The sequence below is a fragment of the Leishmania martiniquensis genome, chromosome 21 (genome assembly GCF_017916325.1).
Source record: "Leishmania martiniquensis isolate LSCM1 chromosome 21, whole genome shotgun sequence".
Taxonomy (NCBI): Eukaryota; Euglenozoa; class Kinetoplastea; order Trypanosomatida; family Trypanosomatidae; genus Leishmania; species Leishmania martiniquensis.
Window position 1 is genome coordinate 159966 of NC_090156.1, and position 11564 is coordinate 171529.

At 63.2% G+C, this 11564-nt stretch overlaps 5 protein-coding genes across 5 annotated transcripts; all 5 read left to right on the plus strand.

Annotated features, from left to right (window-relative positions):
* Positions 1-391: 391 nt before the first annotated feature.
* On the plus strand, positions 392-1936 carry LSCM1_04632 (uncharacterized protein; the record flags this gene model as incomplete). The annotated part of the gene is made up of 1 exon (XM_067322130.1): positions 392-1936. The coding sequence occupies one exon, from the start codon at positions 392-394 to the stop codon at positions 1934-1936; it is 1545 nt and encodes a 514-aa protein (XP_067178927.1).
* Positions 1937-3224: 1288 nt separating this feature from the next.
* On the plus strand, positions 3225-4586 carry LSCM1_04633 (uncharacterized protein; the record flags this gene model as incomplete). The annotated part of the gene is made up of 1 exon (XM_067322131.1): positions 3225-4586. One exon carries the CDS (start codon positions 3225-3227, stop codon positions 4584-4586), a length of 1362 nt encoding a protein of 453 aa, XP_067178928.1.
* A 1015-nt stretch (positions 4587-5601) lies between these two features.
* LSCM1_04634 (uncharacterized protein) lies at positions 5602-6222 on the plus strand (the record flags this gene model as incomplete). Its single annotated transcript, XM_067322132.1, has 1 exon — positions 5602-6222. The coding sequence occupies one exon, from the start codon at positions 5602-5604 to the stop codon at positions 6220-6222; it is 621 nt and encodes a 206-aa protein (XP_067178929.1).
* Positions 6223-7301: 1079 nt separating this feature from the next.
* Positions 7302-9038, plus strand: LSCM1_04635 (uncharacterized protein; the record flags this gene model as incomplete). Its single annotated transcript, XM_067322133.1, has 1 exon — positions 7302-9038. The coding sequence occupies one exon, from the start codon at positions 7302-7304 to the stop codon at positions 9036-9038; it is 1737 nt and encodes a 578-aa protein (XP_067178930.1).
* A 565-nt stretch (positions 9039-9603) lies between these two features.
* On the plus strand, positions 9604-10959 carry LSCM1_04636 (uncharacterized protein; the record flags this gene model as incomplete). Its single annotated transcript, XM_067322134.1, has 1 exon — positions 9604-10959. The coding sequence occupies one exon, from the start codon at positions 9604-9606 to the stop codon at positions 10957-10959; it is 1356 nt and encodes a 451-aa protein (XP_067178931.1).
* Positions 10960-11564: the final 605 nt, after the last annotated feature.

Below are 11564 nucleotides of genomic sequence, written 5' to 3' on the forward strand. Positions count from 1 at the left end.
CGCCAGGCGATACAGGAGGAGGGGGTGAATCGTGTGGATGTGGGTGGGTGTACGAGTCGGCCTCGTCAGCAGCCCACCCAACCGGGGTCGGGTAAGGCACCGCACTGTGTCCTCCGTGGAAGAACTCTGCAGCCCCGTAGAGGCTGTTCCGTTAATATCGTCCGCACGCTCTCCTCTTGTGCCCGTCACGCCATCTTCCCAGCATCGCTCTCTTCCCCTTCCTGCCCTCTCTCTGCTGGCGGACACACGCACACACTCACGGAGACACACACACAGACACAGACGTGCAGTGGGGGAGAGGGAGGGGCTCGGCGCCCTTTGTTTCTACCCACGCCAAACCACCGCGACTTGCCACACGCCCGCCCGCCCCCCCCCTCCTCAGTGACCGCCAATGATCGGCCAACTGAACGCCGACCTGAGCGCCTTACGGGAGTTCGTGCTTCAGCACGAACATCAGCGGCGTCTCGCCAGCGACGCCCATGTCGAGGCGGATGCTGTGGCCGCGCCGCCCGCATCTAACGCGATCCTCAACGCTGCGGTGGCGGGAACGACAGCTGACACGGTGCGGCAGCTGCAGCGGGAGCTCGGCACGCTAACGGAGCAGCTGCACGCAGAGAAGGCCGCCTCGGCTCAGCTGCTCTTACAACAGCGCTGCGACACAGCCACGGTGCAAGAGCTGCTCGATCAGGCAGCGCGCGCGGATGAGCGAGTCGCGGATTTGATCTCGCAGCTGGCAGAATGGAAGCAGCGGTGTCTGGCCGCCGAAGAGGCCCACGCGGGGTGCGCTGGTCAGTACGAGAGTGTTCGAGAGCAGGTGGAAGGCATGCGACGACACGTGGCGGAGACGCAGGCGCAGCACATGGCTCTCACCGCAACAGCAACAGAGGCCCAGCAGCTCGTGTCGAAGCTGTCAGACGACAAAGCTCAGCTTCAGGAAAGACTGAGCTCTCGTGACGCTGCCCTGCTGCGGTTCTCTGGGATCGAGCTGGACCGAGATGAAGCCCGCGCACGGGTGCAGGCCTTCGAGGCACAGCACGCCGAGTGGGTGACTGAGCTGCGGGCTTATCAGCGATACTTCGATTCCGCACGTGAAGAGTACATACGCGGCGTGAACCACGTTGCCGCAGTGCGGCAGGAACACGAGGCGCTGAGGGAGGCACTGGCACAGAGCGAGGCGAGGTGTGTGCAATGGGAGCAGCTGTTTTCGAACCTGCGCGTTGATGCCTGCGCTGGGTGCGCGGCGGCGCAAGCGGATGCAGCAACAGAGGAAACAGCGGCAGACGTATCTGGTGCGAGCAGCGCTGCTGCCGCCGTTGGCGCTGCACAGGCCGTCAGCGGCGGTGGCGACGCGAGTCACACTCTTGTCGAGTCCCCCTCGTCCTCCAACGCCGCCTTCCTGAAGCTTCTCGAGGCGAAGGTGGCGGATCTCGCGGTCCGTCTCTTCGAAGCCCAAGCCCGCGCCGGCGCGGCAGAGCATGCCGCGGAGGACTTGTCTCGCCTATCCCTGGCCGACTCGGCGCTGCTGATCCACCTCAAGTCACTGACTTGTGCACTACGTTCAGAGGTAGACGGCGTGGCAGATCACAATGCACAGCTTCAAGCACGTCTATTAGCCACTGAGTCGTTTGCCGATGCATTGATGCAGCACGTGTTGCGGCTCGGTGAGGCGTTCGCCGACGAGGCGAGCCAGCGATGTTGGCTGACGGCCTCGAGCGCACGCGATAGTGTGGCTCCAAGCGCAGCCACGGCTGCAAAACCCATCAGTGCCACGGGAGGAGGCGACGGCAGTGCGGATGTGGTCGACGGCGGTGGCGGTGATCTTGGGCGCGGGACTTCTCCTCCCCCAGCAATGCGTCCCTCTGCCCTGACGCAGAGTCGGCGGCATCGACTGCGGACAAGCGCTCTGGGGCAGCGTGATCTCGCACATCGACTGTAGCCAAGGCTGTTGTTGTTTTATTCTGTGGCCGTGTTAACTCTTCGCTTCTTGGCCACCCCGACAGCTGTGCGCTGGACGGAGACCCCCCCTCACAGAGGTTTCTGCCCCGTATGGTGTGGTGAATGTCGTTGTGTGCACACCGGCTGTTGCTGCTGTCTCTCTGCTACTGCGCCTTCGATGTGTTCTTTACTGCTCGGCACTTTTCTCATGCACGATAGTGGCGCACGCATCGCCTACCTCCGTACGTGAGAGAACAAGAGTGACGTGCAGGTGCCGGCATGCAACTCGCCAGAGGTACAGTAGGGGCACGTCTGTGCGTTTTCAGTCGGCCGGCGTGAATCCGAGGACAGCACGATCGGGTAAAAGAGCGATGTGAACGCGGCGGCGAAAGATCAGAGCGGGAAGGGGCGAAGCGCCTCCTCTCCTCCCCTTCCCTCTCTGCTGCCTGCCCTGTCTGCCACCGCCACCCTTCCCTCACTCCCTCTGGCTTGACTCCCTCATCCCGTCGTCCTCTCCACCATAGCACGGCACCCCCCCCCCGCCCTTCATCTCACGCCGTTCTGAGAGGACCTCCTCTCGCTATGTGTGTGTGTGTGCGCGCGCACTCCCTCCTTACTCTGTTGGGTGTTCGCCCACCGGCCACCGCGCACGTTGTGATGAAGCTCCCTTCTCTGCTCGCGCATCAGAGAATACGTGCGTGTGTGGCCTCCTGCGTCATCGCCGTTCCTACTGCTGCTCTCTTTCGCCTCAGCTTGTGACTCGTCTTCTTCGCTTCTGCTCTCTCCTGTGCGTGTGTGTGCGTTGGGTGCACTTCATCTCTCCGAGAGCTCTGCTGGATGGGCCATCACCTCGTCCTGCACAAGTCACGGCTCATGTCTCGATCTCTGCCACCACCTTCTCCTCCATCCTCTCCTCGTACCCCCCCTCCTATCCTTCCGTGGCGAAGTGTACCCTCTGTGAGAGAGCGACACACACGCACATACGCGCACATAAATACATACACAGCGCGGTGTTGAACGCGCCATCATTCTCCGTCACTTCCCAATTGTGATTGAGCCGTGTGCGTCAGCTGGGAACGAAAAGGGTCGCTCATCGACGTCCACACGAGTGACTGCGCACACGTTTGTACATCGACAGTCAAACTGCTCCGCTCTCCTCCTCATCCGCCCTTCTCCATCCCCTCGTACTCAGTGCCCTCCCCCCTCCACCCCCCCCCCCCCCACACACACACACTTGTCTCCACACCTTTGCTTCCTCCACCTCGTCTGTGCGTCTGCGAGCTGCAAAGATGGTGCAGGACACGGAGCTCTACGAGGTACTGAACGTGTCCGTCGAAGCGGACGAGAACGAAATCAAGCGGTCCTACCGTCGGCTGGCCCTCAAGTACCACCCGGACAAGAATACCGGCGATGAAGCCGCGGCGGACATGTTCAAGAAGGTAAGCAACGCCTATGAGGTGCTCAGCGACCCTGAGAAGCGGCAGCTGTACGACAAGTACGGCAAAGAGGGACTGGAGAGGGGCATGAGCGAGGGAGGCGGCTTCCACGACGCGACGGATATCTTCTCGATGTTCTTCGGCGGTGGCGCGCGGGAGCGCGGAGAGCCAAAGCCGAAGGACATCGTCCACGAGCTCGAGGTGACGCTCGATGACCTGTACAACGGCACCACGAAGAAGGTCATGATCTCGCGCGACCGCTTCTGCAGCACCTGTGAAGGCAGTGGACTAAAGCCCGGCGGCAAGCGCGTCACCTGCGCCCAGTGCCGCGGTCGCGGTGTGCTGCTGCGCACCCAGCAGGTCTTCCCCGGGTTCCATCAGCAGGTACAGATGCGCTGCCCCGCCTGCGGTGGCGAGGGTGAAATCGTCGCGGCCGCGGACCTCTGCACCGGCTGCCGCGGCAAGCGGGCGGTGCGTGAGAGGAGTGTGCTGGACGTCCACATCGACCGTGGCACTTCCAAGTCTGACCACTTCACCTTCAGTGGCGAGGGGAATCAGCAGCCGGGGATGCGCCTCTCCGGTGACGTTCTCATCTTCCTCAGAGTGCGCCCGCACCCCGTCTTCCACCGCGTCAACGACCACCTTATAATGCGGTGCTCCATCACTCTGCAGGAGGCGCTGTGTGGGTTCGAGGTGCCGATCGAGCACCTCGATGGACGCGAGCTGGTCATCAAGGCGTCTCCGGGTCAGGCAGTGCACAGCGACAGCGCCTGGAGCGTGTACAACGAGGGGATGCCGGTTAAGGGCACCGGCGGCCTGCAAAGGGGCAAAATGTTCGTTTACTTCGATGTCGAGTGGCCCGAGACGCTGCCGAAGGAGCAAATCGCCAAAATCGCGACCGCCTTGGGCGTGCCCGAGAAGCCCAGCAAGCTGGGAGGGCAGGTGGTGGAGCTGAGTGAGTACAAGGCCGCCGGCAAGCTGAGGGGCGGCAAGAACGGGAGGCGTGGCGGTGCGGCGGGGGCGGGGCCGCGGCCTGCCGGAGTCGGCCGTGGGCACGGGGCCGCACGGAGTCGCCACGCCCACGCTGAGGAGGACGAATTCGAAGACGTCACCGACGACGACGACGGCGAGCAGTACGGCGGCCAGCGGTACTTCCGCGCCGGCCCGCAAGGCTACAGTAGCAACACGCAGACGGTAGAGTGCGCACAGCAGTAGAAGAGAGCAGATGGCCCCAGGAACCTGCTTAAAGTTGTGCATGTGTCGACGGTACGCAAGCGAGGCGGGGGGGGGTCGCGCTGCCTTTCCTCACCGCCTCACTCCCCACTATCAATGCAATGTGTGCGTGCGTGTAAGCCTCTCCGCTGTCAAGGCTTTCTCGCTCGCCCTCCGTCTCCCCGGCCTCTTTTCGTAACCAATGAAAAGCTAACCCTATTATTGCTCATGAAGTGGCAGACAGAGAGAGCGAAGACAGTTGGCGACCAAACGGCCCTCTCCCCCTCGACCCCCATGCAGCCGCGCCCATACATGGAGATCACAAACGAGCTCGTGGCGTATGCGCGCCGGGCCTTAGAGAGGCCGAAAGTACCGAAGCTGAAAGTGCTGTGATGGGAGAAGGGGAGAGGGGCACAGATGCATCTCGGCGAAGGGCCACGCGGGAAGTGGTGGGGGAGAGGGTGGCAGGAACAGATCTATACGAGCGTGTGCGTGGGTGTGCGGTTAGGGAGGATGTCTCTCCGTCACTGCTGTCCCTCCTCTTCCTCCTCTGCGGCTGCCTCGAAGACACGTACGCGCTCATCACGTGAGCAAAGTAGTCTCAAGGCGCTGGTTGCCCGTCTGCCACGACACGCTTCACTCGCGCACGCAGCTGACGTGAACCCCAGGCGCAGTGTGCACAAACTCCTCCGCTCTCTTCTCCGCCCCTGCTGTCTCTGCCGCGGCATCTCAACCGTTGATCCTAAGGCGCGTTAGCCGCACCTCTCTCACGCACGTAAACCAATCTGACCTCTTTACTGAACCCTTTCTCCGCTAAAGAGACCCGACGCGTGCGTGCGGGGAGGGGGAGGGGGCTGCTACGGTGCACGTGTTGTCCTGGTCATCGCCGTCGTCCGCGGCTGCGGCTGCGGTTACCACACACGCTCGCCACCCCCCGCACCACTGGCGAGGGTCCCCCGTCTCCTTCCTATCCTATCATCACGCACGCGTCTCGTCGCACGTGCCCGACATCGCCTCTATGCTCGCGAGGCAGGCGCTGTGGGTGCCGGTCGTGAAGCACAGCCCGGCGTTTGTCGAGGGCGCTCACAAGCTTCTGCAGAAGAGTCCCATCACCTCCCTTAACGTTGCTGCCATGGGGCTGAAGCTGGAAGAGGTGCAGGTCGTGCTGGAACCAGATCCCCGGCACCCTGGCAAGGTGATCGCGTCCATGATGGCGTTCCCGGCGTGCATCTCGGCTGCTGCGTGTGACTTCGTGCACGGCCAGCAGCAGCGTCGAGAGCTCACTTTTGGGTTCGCTACTTCCCTCAGCGACTCGTGCAACACATTCCATGTGATGGAGCGGCTGCTGCCAGCGCTCAACCCGCACGTGTCCGTCAACATTCAGTCCCACTGCATGCGTCGCCTTCGAGAAGGGGAAAAGCTCGTGGTGGTAAGCACTATCGACAAGATGGGCAAACGGCTCGTGTACTGCAAGACGGACTTCTACGTGGAGGTGACAGAACCAGTGCCGGAGGAGATGGTGCAGCGGGAGAAGAGCATCAAGACGCCGGCGGAGTTGCGGGCAGCGTTGATGTACTACGAGAAGGCGGTATCAGGGTCGCACGTCAAGTCCATTATTTCAGAGCTCAAGCCCGGGTAGCTTGGGTGGTGTCCGTGCCCTCCACGTGGAGATGCACACTCGGATGGCCTCCTTGTGACTCGGGTGGATGCGGCGGCGATGGCAGCTTCTCCCGAGCAGCAGCAGCAGCAACGGCAACGGCTTCCCGCAGCTGCTGGCCACCCCGTTCACGGCGGTGGTGAGCATAACCACCTCCCTCCGCGCTATCATGGCGCGCCTCCCTGCTCCCAACAGACGCGTATCTGATGATCGAGGAGACCAGCGTAGTCCTCCCCCCCGCGCGCAGTGTGACCAGACTAGGCGAATGGTACACATCGGCAAGGTGGTTAGGCGGATCGTGTACGAGAGCGCCGACAACGCTGGGTCGCCGCTGCGACCGGCGCGGGATGCCGATGTGCACGTCCAGCGGATTTGCGGAAACGCAGGTGGAAGGGGGGCAGCCACTCTGGCGAAGGTGACGCACGTCAAGGCACTGCTGCTCCTCAACTTTTGACGCGCCGCACATGCGCGACAGGGAAGGGGTAAGGGGGGGCGCAGAGGACGCACCGGTCGCGTTCGTCGACTGCGCATCCCCCTCACACCGGGCCGCGCCGCATGCGAAGCCCCACAGAAAAAGGCTTACACGGAGACACAAACGCACCGATATTTGGGGTGGCCCGGTACACACATGAGCGTGAAATGTGTGTGATAAGTGGGGGAAGTACGCGCTATTCTGAAGGATGAAAGGGGCATCGCTTCTTCCGTCGCCGCCCCTCCCCTCTCCTCTCCACTGACCCTTTCATAGCGGCATGCAGCACTCTCGAGGAGGAGGGGATCGCGGACCGAGGCTTCACCTCGGCACCATGGCACGCCGTTATCGTCGATAGCGACCTCGTTCTCATGTTAGCGAATCCGACCTTCACTAGTCAACTCGTCTCTTCCCACCCTCCGCGGGTCACGTCATTCCCACTCTCTCTCTCATGTGTGCGTGTGTGTGAGGAGCCTCCTACTGAGCACCGCAGAGCTGACGTATAGCCGCCTCGACTGGCCGTGGTCCCTGCGCTTCACCTCCGTGGCACCGCTTTCTCCTCCATTCACTCGCGTGCGTCACCATCATCGCCATGGCGAAGAAGAGAAACGCACGCCACGCATCTGTCTCCGCTGCCATCGCGGATGATGGCATATCCCCTGCTGATGGCGGCCTCCGTCCAGTCTTCGCCGCATCGACGCACACCGTCACAGCGCATGAAGCTCTGCATGCAGTACTAGAGCAGCTCGACGCCATCGCACGGGAAGCGCACACTTACACGCAGCAGCAGATAGCACTCTCAGAAAACGGTGCCGCTGTGGAATCGGCGTCGCCGCCTCTGAAGCGCGCGCGCGATGACCCGGTGGATGGCAAGGTGCGGCTTTCCGCCTCCACTGCAGCAAAGGGCAGTCGCCTTGATGTCTTTGCCGCCATGGCCGCCTTGCAATATCAAGCCCTCTGCGCCGCAGTGGCGGCCTACGGGCTACAGCTCTTGCCGTCATTGGAAGAAATTCTGAAGCGGGTGGCGCTCGCTGTGCTGACGCCGTCGTTGTCCACCCCAGAGTCGTGGGAAACGCTGGCAATGCTGTGCACGACGTACCGCGCCGGCGCCGCCCACGCCTTGACTGAGCTGCTGGAGAGCCTCCTGCGGGAGCCTGGGGTGCTCTTGCTGGATGCGCCACAGGTCGTGCCAACGTGGTATGCAGAGACCTTTGTGCACGTCTCTCCTTCGACCATGGCGGCGAACGAGGCGACCGCAGCCCTTGGCGGCTTGCTGTCGTTCGCTGAGGACCAGAGGCTACGGGAAGAGACAGCCGAGCCCGCTCAGCAGGCGGCGCGCATCCACACTGACCGGACGGCGCGGAAGCTGCGTGCGCTGGTGGACATGCTCTACGCAACCGGTGAGTACGTGCCACCGGTCACCTTGCAGCAGACAGCGCTGCGGCACGCGATGGAGGTGGTGGAGGGCGGCGTGCTGCCGTGCTATCTCAGCGAGCAGGAGTGCAGCGAGGCCTTCAGCACAGCCTCTGCGTTGCGGGGGACGGCGGCAGCGGCTTTGTCGCCATCCTCTGTAGCTGCCGCCGCCACGGCGGGGCTGCGCTGGCGTGTGCCGGCTGCCTGGCATGCGGTCAGCCTTCAATTGCTCGAAGCCTTTCTCTTCACATGTCGTCCAGGTCTACCAGCGCAGCTGCTGGTGACGACAACGCATGCCATCAATGTCCTCACTGCACGCCTGCACCGCGGAGTGCCGCTGCTCAGCGCGGGGGGAGAGTCGTGCTCGAGAGTCGAGCCCAGCCAAGGTGGAAGCAAGAAGCCCGCGTCGGTGGCGTTGCCGCCGCTTCCAGTGACATCCGCGGTCGGGGCTGTGGTCGTGCGCTTCGGTCACGTTCTACAACTGCTCCGTCACCCACTTGTACTGCCACCGTTCCAACCAGCGCAGTTGGTGGTGGAGAAGGCGAAACGGCGCGCATTTGTGCTGGAAGAGTCTGCCGCGGCGCCAGCTACATCTGCGCCTGCAGTTCCTGCTCCACCCCCTGCAGAGACGCTGGCCGCACCGAGCGCCGGCGTGACGCCGCCGCAGCCGTCTGTCGAGCTGACGGTTGAGATGTCTGCTCCGGCAGACGCAAAGGGGGCCACCGTCAACGCCGCACACGCTGTAGCACCTGCGCCGGTCGCAGATACGCCCCGCACACCAGCGCCAACGCTCGCGTCACTGGCGGTGGCGGCTCGACCAGCTCCGCAGCCTGTGAAGCCGACTTCACACCCGCGACCGCACGCCGTTGTAGGCAATGCCGACGACGACATCCCCGACGTTGTGATGGACGACTGAGTCGAGGCGGGCCAGTCGCTGACGAGAGAGGCAGAGAGTGAGGCGTCGCATCCGAGGCGCTGCCTGTGTTGGGGTGGGTGTCGGTGCCGCCGAGGGTGTGAGTCTGAGAGGAAAAGGTTCATGGCGCGTTGTAATCGAAATCTAAACTCGGCCACTCACCGTAAGGGGCTAAAAGTCGGTGTGTGTGGGGGGGGGTACACCACCCCTAAAACAAGCGAGGAACGCTGCGCCTGTTGCGTCTACGCGCCTCCCCTCCCCTCCCCTTCCTCCCTCCCTGTGTCTGTACGGATGTATGTCTCGGGCGCGCCAAAGAAAAGAGGGCGTTGTGTCCACACTCTGTAGCAGAGAAACTGTGGCGGTGTCAACGTATATTGCGCGTCGGGTTGGGGTAAGGGAACAGAAAAGGGCCCTGAGTGGTGTATGTATGTGCGTCGGGTTTCGGAAGATCGCCACGTATGTGCGTCTGCGCGGTCTCGTCACTGTTTAGATTATCTCCTCCACCCTGTGCCCCGTTTTTTCTCTTGTTGTTCCTTCAGTCTTCCTAGACGGAGAGAGTCAACTCATCATGCTGCGCTGCATCGCCTACACGTCGCTGCCGCGTGACCCGCAGGAGGTGCGCCTCCTCCACCATACCAGTGGTGGCGTCGTCATCGCAGCCGTGCGCTACGCGCAATCGCCGTCGCCGCTATTCTTCACAGTTGTTGAGATGGCGGCGCCAAACGAGCAGGCGCTGCCGCTGCGTGTGGTACATGTGCGGGTGCCACGCCCCGCCACAGTGGTGAGCGCGATTACGCTGGTGCGCAGCGCAGACGGCGCGGGCATCTACGTGATTGTACAAGCCGCTGAGAAGACGAACGTCGATGCCGCCCCAGCCTCCGTCACGTCGTACGTCTACCGCCGACAGGTGGTTACCGATGACGAAGAGAATGGCGACGGCAACGAGGAGCACGATCACGCTGCGGAAGACGATGTGGTGTCCTCCCCCGCGACATCGGTGGCGCCAGCCGCCACGCGGGTGCGCTATCAGCGGTTGCCGCGCGCGTTTGCCAACGCCGACTCGGTCACCTGGACTGCTGCAGCTGCCTTCTACCCCAGCGAGAGCATGCTGGCAGATGGGAGCTCGTCAGTGGATGCGGGAGTCATCCCAACTGGCGCCTTCATCACGGCCAGCGGTGGTGGCGCGTGCAGCGGTGGCGCAGACACTCAGCTGCAGCTGTGGCAGCTGTGCAGCACACGCGTCACGCTAGAGGCCACGTGGAGGGTGCCAGCACTCGCCGGCTTCGCGGTGCAGCAGATCCTGACGCTTCCTGGCACTCAGGACGTGGCGTTGCTGCGGTACCACAACAGCGTCATTGAGGTGAATCTTGCGGCTCTCCGTCATGCATGCGCGTACGGCAGCACCGTGACGGGCAACGCATTCTTGTCACGCACGTGGCGGTGGTCGGCGCACGAGCAGCTGACCGCCTGCTCCGTCAAGGACGCGCTGCTGTACGCAGGGACTGAGGGGGGCGCGGTGCTCGTGTGGGACCTACGCAAGCCAACATCCACTGCCACCGTGGCAGGATCATGCGGCGGGTCGCCACCGCTATGCAGCTTCGCGCTCAAGGCGCCCATCACGGGCTTGTACGCGCCATACGCGACTGGCTTCATCACATGCGATGCCAGCGGCGGAGTGCGGGACTGGCGAGAGCGTGGTGAAGCAGGCGTGGGTGAGAGCCTGAACGAGGAAGCTGAGGAAGGTGCGCTGCGCGACGTGGCCGGCATGGCAGCGGCAGCAGCGACGACGCAGTTCCCGTACCGCTTGCGTCCGCCGCTGGAGATGCCAACCGGCGAGGAGGGCTACGTCTCCCTCGACGGTCACGACAACTTCGCCGCCATGGTGGGAGAGAGCGGTCGCTTGTGTCTGTACTTCTGCGATTAGTCGGTAAGAGGGCGAGACAGCCCCCCCTCCCGCTGTGTCTGCGGCATGCGGGGTGCGCCTCGGTGTTTGTGTGTGGAGAGGTCAGATGGCGTTGAAGATGAGTCGGTGTTGTTCCCTTCGCTCGTAGTTAGCTGGGGGTGCCTCACACGTAAGCAAACCGAGAGGCAACTGAAGTCCGTAGCAGTATGTCACGCACCTTCGATACGCGTGTGCCAGCCCATCGCAGCTAAGGCGCACGCAGGTGGCGCAGGTATGCCATCTGCGAAGATGCACACCCATCTGTCGCGCCCCCCTTCTCAGACGTTTCCTCTCCCACACCGACTGTCCATTTCGCTGCCACCCCGCCCACCCACAACCACGCGGGGGCTCGCGCCACGGCGGGGCGCCGGCCTGGCCCTTGGGGAGGGCGAGGTGCGCCCGGGCGAGCCAAAAAAAACCCTCCCGCGAGGCCGAGGCGGGCGCCCCGCGAGCACGCCTCGGGAAAAGAAACGAGTACGGCACTCAGGGTTCCCGAGTCATCACTGACCTCAGTACTAACTAAGCCTGTGAGTGCTTAACTTCACAAATCGGACGGGATATGGTGTTTTCACTCAAGTGTGGTCGTA